Source organism: Corylus avellana, chromosome ca1 (assembly GCF_901000735.1).
Source record: "Corylus avellana chromosome ca1, CavTom2PMs-1.0".
NCBI classification, from domain to species: domain Eukaryota; kingdom Viridiplantae; phylum Streptophyta; class Magnoliopsida; order Fagales; family Betulaceae; genus Corylus; species Corylus avellana.
The window spans coordinates 28990688-29009507 of NC_081541.1; the positions used below are offsets into that span (position 1 = coordinate 28990688).

Below are 18820 nucleotides of genomic sequence, written 5' to 3' on the forward strand. Positions count from 1 at the left end.
TTAAACCTAGACACGTTATAATTATTTTTGGTAACGTGTTAATTTTACCACGTCACCATATGGTGACGTGGTAAAAAAGACACGTTACCATAAGATGACGTGCTAACTAGACACGTCATGTTATGGTAACGTGGCATGCTAACACGTTGCCAATTGCTTAAAATTTGTAAAATTTTTTCAGGCACTGTTTGCATTATTTGCTAGATGATAAGTGTATTTTTTATACAAGTGTACTCTTGTATAAAAATAATTTTGTTGACATTAATTAATATTTGGGCATTAATTAGTTCATTCTATTAATGTCAACAAAATAATTTTGTTGACATTAATTCATTTTATTATTAATAACTTTGAGAAAAATATATTGGGGCTTAGTGCCTTTAGAAAAGAACATGCATTAGTGCTTGTGTTTTATAACACTGAAGGCATAACTACTTCTTATGTGTGAAGCATATATATGCTAGACGCTATAAGCCCTATAACATTAACACCATGCTTTATTTCATAGTCAGGTATGCATTAAGTATTAAGATTAATCCTATCAACTAATTAACCAAATTAAGGGAACTGGCCGATGCAAGCCCTGAACATGCATGGTCGAAATATATACGCACGTACGACACATGCGTAATATTACGCATATTTAATTAATTAATTATCAATTAATAAGCTTAATATAAAGCTTATTAATTGGAAGTATTAATTATATGCTTTATAATATATCAATTAAGTACTTATATTAAGCTTAATCATTTGCAAGTATATATTAATATAAAGCTTTATATATATATATATATATATATATATATATAGCATATATATATATATATATTATTAAGTTTATAATTAAGCTTAATATATATATATATATATATATTATAAATATTATATATATTATAATACAAAGCTTAATATATTATAATATAATGTATTATTTATTAATTAATAATATATATATATATATATATATATAGTAACGTCCCACGTTAGACACGTTACTAAAGTCCCTCGGGACCATGCGCTTCCTCAAAGGTGCATGGTCCTTCTTCTTCTCCGAAATTTCTCCTTTTTCTCCTCCATTTTTCTCTTCTCCGAAGTACTGCAGCGCGCGCTCTTCCTCCCCCATAATCATCAAAATTTTTTCTCTTCTCCTCACATTTTCCAACTAGCATCTCTTCAATATTTTCTCCAATTTTCCACCTTCAGAGACAGATTTCGTAGCAGGCCGCCACCTCACCCCAGTACTGCACGTGTCTTCTCTCTCCGCCGGCAAAGCCATCTCTGGCCGCCAACTAACGTCTCACGTATTTTTCGCCAAACGATCAGCTGGTATATACATATTTATAATATATTTTTTTTATGTATATATTGACAGTTTTTGTTGTTCTCTGCAGTAATATTGTAATTATATGTTCAAATTTTGTATATGTATATAAATTGATTCTTGTAATGTATGGGTTTATAGAATATTGTATATGTATATGTTCAATTTTTTATGTTAGCTCGTTAACTTATTAATTAATTTGGTTGAACTATAAATTAATTTTAGTGTCCTATGTTTGTACATAGAAATGTAGGATTGTTCAATATGAGCATGCATGCAAAATATTTATAGACACGTCTTTAGGTAAGTAGTTTGAAATTAGCTATATTTTTTTATTTTGTGTATGTCTTACAAACCTAGCTATTATATAAATTAAATGATCATTTACATGAGGTGGTAAATAATGGAAAATAGATTTATATAAATGATTACAAAAAATAATTATAAATAATACGTAATGCTACCAAAAAAAAAAAAACACAACAAAAAACAAAAACCTACTTAGTTAGATGGATTTTATTTAGGGTCCCCATATGAAGTTCAAATTATGTACCTTTATTTTGTTTAAAAAAATTTGCGACAAAAACATAACTTAAATTTATTTTATTTAGGGCCCCCTAACAAATTACAACCTTTTCAATTTGTTTAATATAATTTGGTTTAGGTTTTCAACTTTATATTAGAGTACATGTTATTAAATAAACAACGAACGTAGATTTTTTTTTCCAGTACGGTACCCATGACAATGGTTTTGATGTTCGTATTATAATGTGGTTTAAGTTTTGGAAATTAAGTACTTCATGTAAACTTTAAGCAGAAAAAACAAGAAAGAAAAATGAAATAAAAGAATAACAATAAAGTAATTAACAACAATTTACTTATTCACTGTTAGGGTTCCCATAGGCCATAGTTATGCATTTATGTTTACGTTTAGCGTAATTCTTATATATTTATGTTTCTAATGTATGTAGCAACAATATGGACAAGAGTTGGATGAAGAAGTCAAGGGGTACGACAGAATACAGAGAAGGATGTAGAGCATTTGTGGAATTCGCAGTTAGGAACTGTGACACTCCCGACAAACTTATTTTGTGCCCCTGTAAGACGTGTCGCTGTAATAGGAGACACCCCCCATGTTTGGTATACGACCACTTGACACGGGGGAAAGGAATGTGGCCCTAATACACATTCTTGATTTATCATGGCGAGAGGCCTGTTAGAGCTCCCATGGATGGCTCGAATTCATCACATCCGGCAACAGCTGCGAGTGCAAGCACTGAACAGGGTGGAAATATGCATGCCATGTTGCGTGATGCATTCGGCATGCACGAAGTTAGAGTTGACAATAGTGAGCCTCGGGTTGAGGTGCATGGAGAGGAAGAAGACATTGTACATGACGAAGCCGATGGAGGTGACGTACGAAAGTACGAGGAATTACTTAAAAAGGCAGACAAATCGCTTCATGATAAAATCAAACATAGCAAGTTGAGTGCTACTGCACATCTGTACAATTTGAAGTGTGTGGGTGGAGTTAGTAATACGATATTCTCATGTTTCCTCGATCAGTTGGTGCCTGCAGATGATGGAGCCCTGCCAGTTAATACATATGAGGCGAAACGGTTTTTAAGGGACATGGGACTCGGGTATGAGAAGATTCCGGCTTGTCGCAATAATTGTATGTTGTTCTAGAAGGGCAATAATGATTTAGATTCATGTGTTAAATGTGGAGAATCTAAGTGGAATGACGAAATTAATTTGGACGAGGATGGCCACCCCATAATGTCGAGTAAGAGAGGTCTGGTCAAGGTTTTGCGGTGGTTTCCCATCATACCACGACTATAGAGGTTTTTTATATCAGAGCATACTGCACCTTATATAAGGTGCATGCAGAAGGCCGCACTAAGGAAGGCGTATTGAGGCATCCTGCCAATGGCGAAGCATGGAAGTCATTCGACAATTTATACCCGGACTTCTCAACAGACAGCAGGAACTTAAGACTTGGCCTAACCTCAGATGGATTTAATCCTTTTGGGAACATGAGCACATCCCACAATACTTGGCCTATAATGCTTGTACCGTACAACCTGCCTCCTTGGATGTGCATGAAACAAACGTCTTTCATATTATCCTTGATTATTCCAGGTCCAAGTTCACCTGGAGTGGATATAGATGTGTACATGCAACCGTTAATTGAGGAATTGCAGCAACTATGGAGTGTGGGGGTATGAACATTTGATGTCTCCTTGAAAAAGAATTCATGCTCCGAGCGCAGCTGATGTGGACAATTAATGACTTTCTAACATACGCGGACTTGTCTGTGTGGCCTACAGGGGGTGGAAAGGCATGCCCTTGCTGTATGCATGTAACAAGGTCTAGACGATTAAAACACGGACATAAGTTTTGCTTTATGGGGCATAGGCGATACCTGCCCATAGATCATCCGTGGAGGCAAAAAAAATACATTTGACGGTAACCGAGAACTAGAATGTGCCCCCGATGTTCCAGATGGAGATGAAATCCTAAAACAGTTAGAAGGGATAGCATTTGGGGATGAGAGCGCCGGTAAGTCAGTTAATATTGATAATTCACATGCAAAGAGGAAGAGAACTGATAATATATTGTGGAAGAAAAAAAGTATTTTCTTTCGTTTCCCGCACTGGAAGGATAATTTATTGCGGCATAACCTTGATGTCATGCACATAGAGAAAAATGTGATGGACAATATACTTGGCACAATACTCGACATTAAGGGGAAAACGAAGGACAACCTTCAAGCACGAAAAGACTTGCAAGAAATGGGTTTGAGACAAGCACTTCATCCTTTCACAAATGATGATGGAAGAATCTATATGCCTCATGCTTGCCACACAATGTCGAAAGAGGATAAAACTAGTTTCCTAAAAGTGCTTCGAAATATAAGGGTGCCAAATGGATATGCCTCAAACATTTCCCAATGTGTAAAACTTAAGGACCGGACGATATCGGGTTTGAAGAGTTATGACAATAGCGTATTGATGCAACAGCTTCTCCCGATTGCATTACGTGGATCATTGCCCGGTAACGTGGTTAGACCGCTGGTTAAAATTTTTGCATTCTTCAGGGGCATATGTTCAATTGCGTTTACCCAAGAGGATATGACCCGACTTGAGGATGGGATCTATACGACTATGTGCAAGATGGAACAGATATTCCCCCCCAATTTTTTCACAAGTATGGTTCATGTTGTGATCTATCTTGCCCGTGAATGCTGACTCAATGGACCGGTACAGTATAGGTGGATATATCCGGCAGAGAGGTAACATTTCCTGTAAAAAATTAAAACTAAAATTTTGTTGCCATTTATTTATTTTAAAACAATGATTAGATGTAATAATTGACTAGTTTTGATATGTAGGAGCCTTGGGGTGTTCAAATCAAGTGTGCGCAATAAAGCGGCTCCTGAGGGTTGCATTGCGGAGGGCTACATAGCAACCGAGTTGGTGGCGTTTTGTTCGATGTATTTAGAGAACGCACTGACATTCCACAATAGGCTGCAACGAAACCCGGATGGGCCTAAAGGGGCTGGAACCTGAGTCGTTCTCAACCATCTCACATTGACACAGATTCACCGTTACATTCTGTTTAACTCAGATGACTTCCTCCAATTGCGGACGTTAGTATTGTGTAATGAATATATGCATGCTCATATCATGCAACAACGTTAGTTGTGAATTAAATTTAATTGATTTTATTTCAAAATGTAGGCTACACAAGGATTCGATAAGACAAACTGCAAACAGGGGGCGAACGATCACGGACGATCATTTGAAAACCCTACATTTTGAGCAATTCTGCAATTGGTACTGTGACTACGTAAGACTAATGTCACCCCTTGTAAATTTCATAATATTTCCTCAATGCACTAACAAAACTTCGTCATTGTGTATGACTCGTAGGTCGATTGTTCGGACGATCAACTTCGGAAGGATATGGGTGTCAAACTAGTAATGCATTGTAGAGGACCGATGGTCTCAGCAGTCCAATATAACAGATATGTGGTAAACGGCAAGTTCTTTCGAACTGTCGTACATGATGTGGGAAAGAGGTCTCAGAATAGTGGCGTGTGCGTGCCGGTTGTTGATGGCGAAACATAATACAGGAAAGTAACTCCAATACTTGAGGTGGAGTATTACGACAGGACAAAATATGTTCTGTTCAAGTGTGACTGGGCGGACACCACAAGGGACAGGGGGTACAAGGTGGACGAGTATGGCATAATGCTTGTCAACTTCAAAAACCTTGTCCATAAGGGGGAGCTGATTAGTGATGAGCCGTATGTACTAGTTTCCCAAGTGGAACAAGTTTTTTACGTCGAAGATGAAAGGAACCCAGAGTGGGCTTGCGCGGTGAGGAAGAAACCTAAAAACGTATACGACGTTGGTCAGGGTCAAACGCCTAATGATCCTCATGCCAACTATCACGAGATCGAGAGTGAGCCGCTCACTTTAAACAATAATCAGATGTACGATCTGCACGATGACATCCAATATGTTTGACCCGGCTTTGCACCAATCGAGGGGTATGTCATTTCATATGAAATAAATATTTTACATTTATTGGTTTGTTGTTATTTATTAATTTGTTCATTGATTGGGTGAGTATTTTTGCGTGCGTCCAATATCTTATTAATTTGTTCATTTATTAATTTTTGCGTCATATACGTAATGAATATTTCTCACACTATACACATAACTAATTGGGTGCGTGCTGTATTTCACAGGTTAATATGAGTACTCGGGGGAAGTCAAGAGGACGGCGTGGAGCCGCTTCTGGGTCGAGATCACACCATAGCCTGACAGATAGTGAGGCACAGGAAGTTGCTATGCTTTTGCAGCAGCAATCAGGGTATCGACCGATACTTTTGGATAATGTAGACAGGTAGTTACATGCCAGAGACGATCATGCCTGTGGCATAATCGCCACTTCAGCTGATATATCCCAAATACTTGCGGAGCAAAGAGGTCCGACAGGCCTTACACAGTTTGGGTATCGATATGAGTCTAATCCTTGCAACCCTGATGCCTTCATGCGTTTGCTATCCCTACCACCCACATTGCTGCATGGCTTTTTCAATCAGCAGCCAAACAGCGGCGCACCTGTGGATGATAGTGACACACAGAATAATGAAGACATGGATGATGGGATAGGTGAGCAGCACGATGACCTTGCTTGGCCAGTATTGACTATTGACCAGGTTCGTACGATAGGTATGTATGTATGATATTCTGAACCATAAATATGTACATATTTATGCATGATGGTACATATAGTTAATTAGTACATAAATTCAAATAATATATGTTTAACCATTTGTGTGCTAATATATACTTCATCATTGCAGATAGAGCGGGTAACTTTGAGGTGTTGATCGTAAAAGACTCGCACAAGTTGTGGGACATTCCTGATGGAAAAATGATGGTCATGGAGTATAATGGCGCATGGCAGCCCGTAGGACAAAGCGGCAAAAAATTTAGATGGATGATGGGGAAGACGTGCAAGACCGAGACTTTTATCAAGCTATCCGACAACTGGAAGGATGTACCAGAACAAAGCAAGGAAGATTTATTTGAGTCATTGATGGTAAGTGTAGTTTAGATGTTCGTAATTTATGATTTGTAGCAGTTTAAAATTAAATTTTGTGAAACAACAAACGCTTTAATATGATAGTTGTTAATTGATGTAGAATTACTTCTTCATCATGCCTGGGTCTGATATTGCGGCAATTAGAAAAGATGCTTTTAGAGACATGGGCGAGAAGCAAAAGCTTTTGAGGCACCGATTAAGGAAGAAGCTCATGATTCAGAGCGACGACACTCCTGGGACAGTGGCGGCAAGGATGGCTCACACCATTTCAAAGTACAACCCCATAGATGTGAAAATATTGTTGGGGAAATGGTGTAATCCAGATTATCAAGTAGGTTATGACTTCGAACTATTTGAATTTCGTTAATTGTAATTATTGTTTGATGGCGTAGCGATTAATTATGTCTACATGTTGGGTTCGTAGGCTTATTGTGCGCACATGAAAGACATATGTGCACAGAATGAAACACCGCATTACACATGCTTGAAGAGCTATGCAAGGGTCGCACATGAGGAGGTACTACTCTTACTTACCATAACTATACATATTTGTGATATATTGCGTAGTATATATCATAAATATTTAATTGATGGTTTGAATTTATTGCAGTTTATTAGTTCAAGCAAGGCTCCTACGTGAGCGAAGACGTATATTAAGACCCATACAAAGTTAGATGGTAACCGCTCAAATCCGGTGGCCGCAGAGAGAATTGTAAGTGGCAGACACCTTGTCGTGAATTTTTTTTTATGTATTAACTTATTGAGTCTTAACAATTGTATATAAATGTGAATGCTCATGTATAGGCCCGAATGGAGGAGTTATTGCAAAATGACCCTGCAGAGCTGGTAGAAGGGCCCCGAAACACAATTAGGTGGACACCTGATGATGCTTATGCTCAGGCGCACGACAATAAGCCTGAGTATGCGGGTCGTGTCCGAGGGGTCAGCAAGAATATCATGCCCGCACACGGCACTAGCTACTCATACTATACACCGTCCCAAACACGGTCGCAAAATCGGGGCGGCCCGATAATATCGCGCGAAGAATTTAAAAGAGCCATTCAATCTAAGAGGGAGAAGCATAGAGAGCAAATGGATGAGAGGCTGACGCAGCAGAGTGAGGCGATTACTGCGGTGGTGACTACGCGGGTGGCTGAGCAGGTGGCTGCTCAGATGGCAGCGTATGAGGCTCGGATTCGCAACCTTGAGGGGTCGAGACGTATGGGCTCCGATTCGGAGGTGACAACTATCCGAAATCCGCAAGATTCGGAGTTTCCAACCCGAGTGATTGTGAGATCCTCAGTTGATAGCCGATTAGGTAACAATATATTTTTATTGTTTTTATTTGATTAACACGGTTATCTTATGAGTCAAATAAAATTTGTTCGTATCTAACACAATTGTATGTATATAACACAATTGCAACGTAATATGTGTAGATGACGTAAGAGTAGAAGCTGAGGACGATCACAATGAAACCCAACATCAGACACCGGTTGGTTAGAAGTCTCGTTTGTCAATACATTATACCCGTCGTTTAGGCACCTCGTAAGTATATATATATGTGTGCTTGGAGCTTGAAGCTTTGTATAGTTAATCTTATCATATTTGTTGAAGCTGTCTCATTGAATAAACATGTATTGTTTGTACAGTTAATATGTGTTTGTGCATACATAGTTAATATGTATGTCGAGGTTGTATATGTGACAATTATTCAATTGTTTTCTCACTTACTTTGACATTGCTCATGTACTAGGAGTTTAAAATATTATATCACAAATGTCAATTAATTAGCTGATTGATTGTTCGTTTTATCTTTTGCAGTTAGTGCGGCGAAAATATGGGGTCACGATGATTTGTGTATCCGGTGTTTGTTTAAGGCTTATGTTTTTTGTATTTGTGTATAACGTTAGTTGTATTGTATTTTACTTTTTATTACATATTTGCACGTTAGTTGTTTGTATAAAGTTAGTTACACTCTATTTTAGTTATATAACGTTAGTTGTATAACGTTAGATTGTGGTTATACAATATGCTGGATTTTGATTATTGGGTTGAATTTTGATTATTGATGTTGAGGTTGGATTATTGATTATTGATGTTGGATTATTGATTATTGATGTTGGGTTTCGATTATTGGGTTGTTGTTATACTTTAGTGACGTGACATAGACTGCCACATTACCACGGGTGGTTTGTGCCACGTTACCATAGGTAGTAACGTGGCAGATAATGCCACATTACCATACATGGTAACGTGGCAGCACGTTACCACCCGTGGTAACGTGGCATTGCCTGCCACGTTACAACTTGTTGTAACGTGGCTTGTTGTGCCACGTTACCACCCATGGTAATGTGGCATTATCTACCACGTTACCATTTGGTAACGTGGTAGAAACCAACACGTTACAAATTAATTGTAACGTGTTAATTTCTAACACGTTACCAAATGGTAACGTGTCAGATTTTGACACGTTACAAAACTTCAAATAGTTACGTCCAATATCGCAACCCGCCATACACGTTACAAAAAACACGTTACAACTCTTTAGTAACGTGTTAACCCCATATACACGTTACTACTGGTCCGTGACCAAAAAAATTGATTCTTGTAGTGTGGAGTAGGCGGCCAAAGCAATGGAGGAGGTTGGGCGCTAAACAAAATCTAAAACAAAAACAAGGAAAAAAGGGGAAGCGAGGAAGGATGGAAGAAAGAAAGAAAGGGGCCTAAGGTTTGCAGGCAACATCAATCTCCAATAATCCAATCTTGCTATAATACCATGTTAAAGCATCACTTTTCTCAAAAGTTTAAGCTTTTAAGAAAAGTTAAATTTAATCACTTAATCATTACTTTATCATTGATCAGGAAAATTATATGTTATGTGCTATCCCTAATGAGGTTGCTATCCCTTTTCAGCTTGAACACCTACTTGTTCTTCAATGCTTTTCTTCCTTTAGGAAGTTCTACCAACTCATAGGTATCATTTTTCTGCAGGGAATTCATCTCTTTTTGCATGGCTTTTACCCAGCAGATTTTATCCTTATGAGATTGTACTTCTTGGAAACTCTCTGGCTCCCCCTCTTCAGTAAGCAAAATATAATCTGAAGTAGGATATTTGGATGACGGTCTATGCTCTCTCGTAGATCTTCTAACGTAAGATCTTGAATCTTCCTCATCATGAGGATGCTCCCCCTGCTCAGTATCTTCATCATTATCAAGCAACTCTGGCTCATCACTGGGAGTCAATTCTGGTGTAGCATCATGCAGAACTTCTTCATCTGGAGTATGCTGAGAAGGACTGTAAGATAAATCAACTATATCTTCAATCGCAGCTTTAGACTTCTCAGGTTTATCTGCATCACCATAGAATTGGTCTTCATAGAAGACCACATCTCGACTTCTGACAATCTTCCTCTTGATCGAATCCCATAGCCTGAATCCAAATTCTTCATTTCCATAACCCAGAAAAATATAGGGAAGTGCCTTGTCATCAAGCTTCAACCTGTTCTCCTTTGGAACATGTGCAAAAGCCTTGCACCCAAATACCTTCAAATGAGAATATGAGACATCTCTTCCACTCCATACTCTCTCCGGTATGTCGAAACCCAAAGGAACTGAAGGTGAACGGTTGATTAAATAACAGGCCGTCAGAGTGGCCTCTCCCCAAAATGACTTGTCCAATCCAGCCATTTTGAGCATGCATCTAACTCTTTCTACAATGGTGCGGTTCATCCTCTCCGCAATACCATTGTGTTGTGGGGTGCCTGGCACAGTCCTTTCATGCCTTATTCCATGCTCTGAGCAAAAGCTTTTGAATTTCTTCATAGTATATTCTCCTCCGTTGTCAGTACGGAGACACTTCAATTGCTTTCCAGTCTCTCTTTCAACCATGGCATGGAATTGTTGAAAGATATCAAAGACTTGATCTTTTGTCTTTAATAGATAGACCCACACTTTCCTTGATGCATCATCAATGAATGTGACAAAATATCTATTGCCACCCAAGGTTGGAACTTCGATAGGTCCACAAACATCTGAGTAGACCCTCTCCAGAATAGTAGATTTCTTTTGTAAAGACGTTGCAAAAGAAACTCTATGCTGCTTCCCGAATAAACAGTGTTCACATGGATTAAGAGCTTTTCCTTTGTCAATAAGAATGAGCGACTTCTTTGCCAAAATCTGCAGCCCTTTCTCACTCATGTGACCTAGCCTTTTGTGCCATAAATTTGGAGATAAAGTATCTTCCATAGCGAACAGCTCATCACGACACACCTTCATATGTGTCTTGTATAATGAACAACAAGACTTGCCTTTAGCCACCACCAAAGATCCCTTGGTGAGCTTCCAAACTCTTTTGCCAAAGTAACTTTCATACCCTTCTTTATCAAGGATATTCCCAGATATGAGATTAAGACTCAGGTCGGGAATATGTCGAACATCCTTCAAAATCAATGTACACCCGACATTGGTTTGAACACAGATGTTACCAACCCCAACTATCTTCGAGTTGCTAGTGTTACCCATTCTTACCATACCAAAGTCTTCTGCTTTGTATGATGTGAAGATCTCCTTGTTAGGAGTAGCACGGTAAGAGACAGCGGTGTCTACAACCCACTCCTCATCATTACCCGCAACATGCAAACAATCCCCAGCGCCATAAGATAGAACTACCACATCTTGCCCTGAGCAAGTGGCTGTTGTATTCTTTTCATCATCTTTCCTTTGGCTGAAGTCAGCTTGGTTTGGTTCTCGCTTCCAAGCATAGCAATTTCTCTTCATATGACCCTCCTTGCCGCAATGATAACATTTTCTTCTTTCCATGTACCTCCCTCTTGACTTTGACCTTCCTTTGGATTTATCACGACTCTTGAAACCTCTGTTTTTGCTTCTACCCCTGTTCTCTGTGACAAGAGCTTGTGCACTGTCTGTCCCAACAGCCTGTCTTCTGGTTTCTTCATTGAACATGCTGCTTGTGACTTGCTCCATGGTCATCTTGCCATCAGGAGTTAAGTTACTCAAGGACACCACCAAGGTTTCCCAGCTATCTGGTAGAAAGCTCAAGAGCATCAAAGCTTGTAGCTCCTCATCAAGAGTCATCTTCATAGTGTTCAGTTGATTTATGATACTCTGAAAATCATTCAGATGGTCGGAAACTGAAGCACCCTCCTTAAACTTCAAGTTAACAAGTTGTTGAATCAAGAAGGCTTTGTTTACGACTGTCTTTCGCTTGTATCTTGCTGTCAGCTTCTTCCATAATTCACAAGCATTGGTTTCATCGGAAATATGATGGTAGACTTTGTCATCCACCCATTGCCGAATGAGACCAACTACTTGTAAATTTAATTTCTTCCACTCTGCATCTGAAGTCTCCTTTGGCTTGGCTGTGTCACTTTCAATTGGAGCATACATATCTTTATAGTAAAGTATGTCCAACATCTTGCCTTTCCAAAGAGCCAATTGCTACCATTTAGGCTTATCATTCTGCTGCTTGTACCCTCATTTTAAAATTGCACAACAATCTTCAAATGAAAGACGTCGGTGAATAGTACCGTATTACTGTCAACCTAGCTCTGATACCACTTGTTAGGGATGGCCACACCCTTGACTCAATGGTTGTGCAAACTCCACAGAATAATAATGGAATGATAAATGCAAGAGATTAACACACAGTATTTATGTGGTTCGGCAGTAGGCCTACATCCACGGAGGTAACTCCAATCAATCCACTATAAACAACTTGTTACAGTGGTGTTTACTCAAGTTATGCAAAACTTGAGTTAATACAGGAGTAAAACAATACAGAGAGAAACAACCTCTATTGAAACTAAAATACATTCTCAGTGGTGTATTAAAACACTCTTTTCTTAACTCTCTCTGTGGAGTATAACTGAGGCTCTCTTGACTTCTCTTCTTGTGTGTGTTGTTCTTGATCTTCCTCAAGCATGTTTGAGGCATAAGACCCCTTGGCTATTTATAGCCAAAGTTAGAACCATCTAGATGATGATCTTAGCCCCCAAGTTAGAATCTTCTAGATGAATGAACTTAGCCTCCAAGGTAGAACCATCTAGATGATGAAGACAAATTGAGAACCTTCTAGATGAATAGAGAATCATCTAGATACATCTTGAAGAGAACCTTCTAGATGGATGGAGAACCATCTAGATAAATCTTTGAAGAGAACCTTCTAGATGGATGGAGAACCATCTAGAATAATCTTTGTAAAGAACCTTCTAGATGGATAGAGAACCATCTAGATAAATCTTTGTATGACTTGCTTCATTTAGTTTAATCAAAATCTTATCTTAAGTAGGGAAAAACCTTGTCGGCAACCAACACCTATGACCCTGCTCCTCTGCAAGACTTTTGTGTTGCAGGTAGCACTTCCACTGATGCTGGTATATACACATTCTTGTTATTATTACTATTTTCTCTACAAGTCATTTGAAGCATCTGAGTTGTTTTTTTCTCAACCCATATCAATGTAATATTATAAACCATTATAATGTAATGTCTTGTGATATTAACAAACTTTTCTTTGTGCAGTATTTGTGAATGGAAAGTTCTGCAAGGACCCAAAGCTTGTCAATGCCAATGATTTCTTCTTCCAAGGGCTAAACATTCCAAGAAGCACTGCAAATCAACAAGGGTCGAATGTCACTCTTTTGACCGTGGACCAAATACAAGGCCTTAATACATTAGGCGTATCCTTGGCTCGCATTGACTTTGCACCAAATGGCCTAAATCCTCCCCACATTCACCCTCATGCCACTGAGATTTTTGTAGTCGTAAAGGGTACCTTGTATGTTGGCTTTGTCACATCTAACCCTAATAACCATTTCTTCACGAAGGTTTTAAATTCCGGAGACGTCTTCGTATTTCCAATTGGCCTCATTCACTTTCAGTACAATGTAGGAAGTACCGATGCTCTTGCATTTTCCGGTCTCGGTAGCCAGAATCCAGGGCGCATTAGCATAGCAGACGCAATATTTGGATCTAATCCTCTCGTCAATGCTGACGTTCTCACCAAAGCCTTCCAATTGGACAAGAATGTGGTTAACTATCTTCAAAAACAGTTTTCTTCCAACAACATTTAGAGAAACATTTGTAATAGAAACGATGAACCATTAGATGGTTCATATAAAAAGTTTGCCTTGTTTTGCTAGTTGTAACATAGTTTTAGTAGTTATAATTAAATGGAATGATTTCTTATGTACAAGCACTTTCTTTCCTTTTTCGTAGCATGCGTGTTTTGTTGTGTTTTTCTGCATCTGTCACGATGTTGCAGACAGAGTTTTTTAGGTTGTGTGGAGGTTTAGTTGGTTCTGCAAATTTTTGCTGTTTAGGGGTTTATGTATATAGCCTTGGCTGAAGTGTAATTCTGTTTAGAATTTTGCTCACTTGATATATACAATATTGTTATTCATTCATCCGAGTAATTTTATAAGTCATTTTTGTGCCACTCTTGTGTCCCTAAAAAAAGGAGCTGACTTTTAAAATTACAATTCGATCAAAATACAATAATAATTAATCATAAGGCTAGTGGTAATTTTAAGAGTCACATCATCTTTGGAAGGACACAAAAGTGACTTTTAGCATTACTCTATTCATCCAAACAAAAGCAAACAATTGATGTTAAGATATTTGATCGCATCGGTGGGCCTAAGTATCGCTTACTAATTTGGTTTAAAGGAAGCTGAGTAATTTTAATTTAGTAGTAATTCGAAAATTCATATCAATTTTTAAAATGATAACAAAATAGTCCATAGCGCTTTACTCCTCTTTAATTATTCATGATAATAAAAAATTGTTCATGTACAATTACACTTATTTAAAAAAGTAGCTGTTTGCTCTAGGAAACCATTAAATCTGACCAACTATCAAAAAATTATTAATACGTACGTACAGTGACACGCTTTTTCTAGCATAATAAAAAGGGATTAGCTAATTAGTTAGATAAGATCAAATTAAAATAAATAAATAAATAAATAAAATAATACCAATACGCACAATTAAATCACTATTTATCCCAAAAATTTAAGTTGATAGAAAGAAGTATATTTAATCATTTAATCATTGTAGCTAATGGAACAAACATAATTAACTCCACAAATCCTCACATGAAAACCAAAGCAACGTCCATATTCTCCACAAGGCAAGTGCGTGACCTGCAAGACCACAATCCTCACAAGGAATATCAAGCAACGGCTACATCCAAAATAAGGCAAATGAAATCCTACAATTATAACAAACCAAATCAGCCCAATGGCTAGTGCTCAACAAGAAAGGAAAACCAAGCAATTTGTCATTTAATTTGTAAAATACTTTCCTTTGTAAATCTCTCAAAGAATAAATGGAAAATACAAGACAGCAACCACACTGAAATATCAAACTCTTCAGTAGCATGCATAATCATAACAAAAGATAATTAAGCCTAATTAGTTAGATAAGATCAAATTAATCATTTGACTTAGGCATTGGTGCGAGTAATAGTTATATTCCTCCCAAATGAATTCAGATCCAGAAAGAGGCAGTGCACATAATAGGCAAGAAATTCAATACAAGCGCCTGATCAAGGCCCTCATTCTTGCCCACTACAATGGGCACCAAAGATGTGGGTGTTGTTAAATCATCACTTCTCTCACAAGCTCATACTTATAAGAATTGATGAATTTGATTATTTAATTTATATTTTAATACTCTCGGCAAGGCAATTATAACAAAGGATATATTTGTGACAGCATTACAACTTTGACAGGTACTACCTTCCTTCTATTTTCAGCTTACTATGTTGGTTCTGGCACTTCTGGGTAGCCTGGGTAGGCAACAAAGTCAAATTCTGATCAGTACCGGCTCTATGCGTTTAAATCTCAGGAAAGCTAACAACCCTAATCGTGACTTATCATCAACGTAAAAATGGAAGGCTTAGTTTTCTGTCTACTTACCATTCTCTACCGCTTAAGGCCTAAACAAGATGTTGGTAGGCATTCTTAAATGCCAACATATATCCATACGAATTAGTGAAAGAACTACCAACTGTTACACCTACTTAGTGGTTAGGTTGGTTATGTAAGGTTGTGATTAGTCTGTCCAAGAAGAAAAACATGTTGCATTCACTCCCGGCTATAAATAGACATGTTCCCATGCAACATCTCTCACTCCTCACAAGACCAAGAATTCAGAGAATATAGAAGCTGAGAATCGTAGCCACAAGAAGGATGAAAGGGGTTCCTAATTGCCTTGTAGCTTTAGCACTCATGGCTTTGGCATGCTCTGTTGCCTCTGCCTATGACCCTTCTTCTCTGCAAGACTTTTGTGTTGCACTTAAAACTTCCACTGATGCTGGTATGTACACCTTCTTCATCTTCTTTTTTCTTCTTTTTCTTATTCGTATTTTCTTTTATCTGGGTTATTACCATGTTAATGTAATCATGCTTGGAGGTATTACTTAAATGGGCCTTTTTAATTTCTGAATCACATGCTATATATAAATCATTCTAATCTAAGTGTCCTGTGATATTAACAAAATTTCCTTTGTGCAGTGTTTGTGAATGGAAAGTTCTGTAAGGATCCAAAGCTTGCCAATGCCAATGATTTCTCCTTTCAGGGGCTAAACATTCCTAAAAATACTGAAAATGCACTCTGGTTGAATGTCACTCTTTGAATGCAGACCAAATACCTGGCCTCAACACACTTTGCACATCCTTAGCTCACATCGACTATGCACCGTACAGCCTAAATCCACCCCACACTCACCCTCATTTCACAGAGATTCTACTAGTTGCAGAGGGGATCATGTACGTTGGCTTCGTCACATCCAACCCAGATAACCGCCTCTTTACCAAAATTCTGAACGCGTGAGATGTCTTTGTATTTCTAATTGGTCTCATTCACTTCCAGTTTAATGTAGGAAAGACCAATGTTGTTGCTTTTTTGGGTTTTGGTAGCTAGAATCCTGAGCTCGTCATCATAGCAAATGCTGTCTTTGGATCCAATCCTCCCATCCATCTTGACGTTCTCACCAAGGCCTTCCAAGTGGACAAGAATGTGATTGAAGAGCTTGAGAAACAGTTCAATTAAAGAACTACATGTTTTCCTTGTTGTAATGTCCTAGCAATATATAGTTTTATATGAAATAAAGTGTGGCATGTTTTCCTTGTTGTAATGTCCTAACAATATATAGTTATAATGAAATAAAATGTTGCTTATGTACTCTCCCTTTTTTTTCGATGCAGCATGCATGGTAACCAAGGTATAGTGAGTGCACGATTAAACTTAATAAAATTTTGAATTCACAAAGCATTTGGGATAGCACTTCTAACTTCTCTTGACAGATGCCCAAGGGCATCCTCTTTTCTAAAAAAAGTAGATTGATAAACATTGGAAAAAATAAATAATAAAAAAGGAGAGAGAGCATATATATTGAAAAGGTTGCAAGTAGTAGAATGTCGTCTGATATTTGTACATATTATTTATTGAGTAATGTTATAAACTACATTTTTATCCAAAATTATCCAATAATGTTGACTTCATGATAGTCTCAACCAATACTTCAATCTATTATTGTTTAAAAAGTAAATAAATAAATTGTGGTCATAATGGACTGGGAAGGATGGATAATGAAGGTAACTGAAGAAAGAGGAGAAAAAGAGAAAACATGTTTGTACTTGTGGGAGAGAGAGGTAAAGTAAAGATTGTTAATTAATTTGGCCATTTCTTGAATTTGAACTTTGACTTTATAGTTTTTTCATCTTTCTTCTGGATCTCCCTTTGCCTTATATATTGCACGTGTTGGCTTTTCGAGAGAGTTAGAATATTAATTTAAATAATTAAAGTTATATTTTTTTTTTATAAACTTAAGCTTTTGGAGCAAATAATAATTTTACGGTTGATTAGACATGAAACCTATTATTTAGGTCATATATATATAGCAATATTCATTCCAAAAATTAGATAAAAAAAAATGGTAAATAGAAACATAAATACCAAATTAAAACCACACTTGCATGCTTTTCAAAAGTTTTGGTCATATACAACCCACCTATTATGATATTGCGCAGGAAAAGCGAAGAAAAATGAACAACACAACTTCATGGAGCTTCTGGAAGGAAATAAAGATTATGTAGAGATATTGGACCTTATAATACTAGCAACCTTTTGAATCCTTTTTTATTATTTATTTATTTCAATGTTTGTTAATTTATTTTTCTAGAAAAGACGAAGGTGAAGGGCATGTATCAAGAAAAGATAAAAGTGAAATCTCAAACACTTTGCGAATTCAACTTTTTATTTTTTTTATTATTATTCTTATTATTTTTTTTTTTATCAAGGTGATCATGGCTTCACCTATGGCAGTACCCTGGCTCCGTCCCACTTTACGTGTCGGTTGCGAACCAAGTGTAGAGGTCCAACTAGGATCCATCAGACTAATCCCTGCTCTAATATATATATACTCCGCACCACTCAGAGCATTGAATATTGAATCGCTGGTTTTGTCCAGGTGACTGGACCCAAGGGACAGGTAGCACCTAGGGAGTTTTGAACTCGAGACCTCAATGAGTAATATTCCTAGAAGCCGCAAGCCTCCAACACTAGGTCCTGGCCTTGGGGTTAAGATTAAAATTTTATTAAGTTTAATTGTGCACTCACTATACCACTACAAAAAAAATCCTGCAATTAATGTTATTTTTTAGAGAACACTATTAATGAAAAAAACAACACCAATGAATTAACCTTAGTTTCCATGCATGCTATATGTCGAAAAAATAAAATAAAAGGAGAGTACATAAGCAACCATTTTATTCTATTATTATTATATATTGCCATCTCCTTACAAGAAGCGAAACATGGAAAAGTACTTTATTCAAACAGTTAGGG

At 37.5% G+C, this 18820-nt stretch overlaps 1 protein-coding gene and 1 pseudogene across 1 annotated transcript; both read left to right on the forward strand.

Annotated features, from left to right (window-relative positions):
* Window positions 1-12621: 12621 nt before the first annotated feature.
* On the forward strand, window positions 12622-14040 carry LOC132169230 (germin-like protein subfamily 1 member 7). The gene is made up of 3 exons (XM_059580300.1): window positions 12622-12654; window positions 13257-13341; window positions 13490-14040. Exons 1-3 carry the CDS (start codon window positions 12622-12624, stop codon window positions 14038-14040), a joined length of 669 nt encoding a protein of 222 aa, XP_059436283.1.
* A 2121-nt stretch (window positions 14041-16161) lies between these two features.
* On the forward strand, window positions 16162-17023 carry LOC132169241 (germin-like protein subfamily 1 member 13; annotated as a pseudogene).
* The last annotated feature ends 1797 nt before the right edge of the window (window positions 17024-18820 follow it).

What these genes read in the sequence shown, in the direction of transcription:
- LOC132169230 (XM_059580300.1), top strand. Translation starts at nt 12,622, where the DNA reads ATGTGGTTCGGCAGTAGGCCTACATCCACGGAG. An exon ending in GTAGGCCTACATCCACGGAG is followed by an intron (nt 12,655 to 13,256) that starts GTAACTCCAATC and finishes TATCTTAAGTAG; the next exon opens with GGAAAAACCTTGTCGGCAAC. An exon ending in TAGCACTTCCACTGATGCTG is followed by an intron (nt 13,342 to 13,489) that starts GTATATACACAT and finishes TTCTTTGTGCAG; the next exon opens with TATTTGTGAATGGAAAGTTC.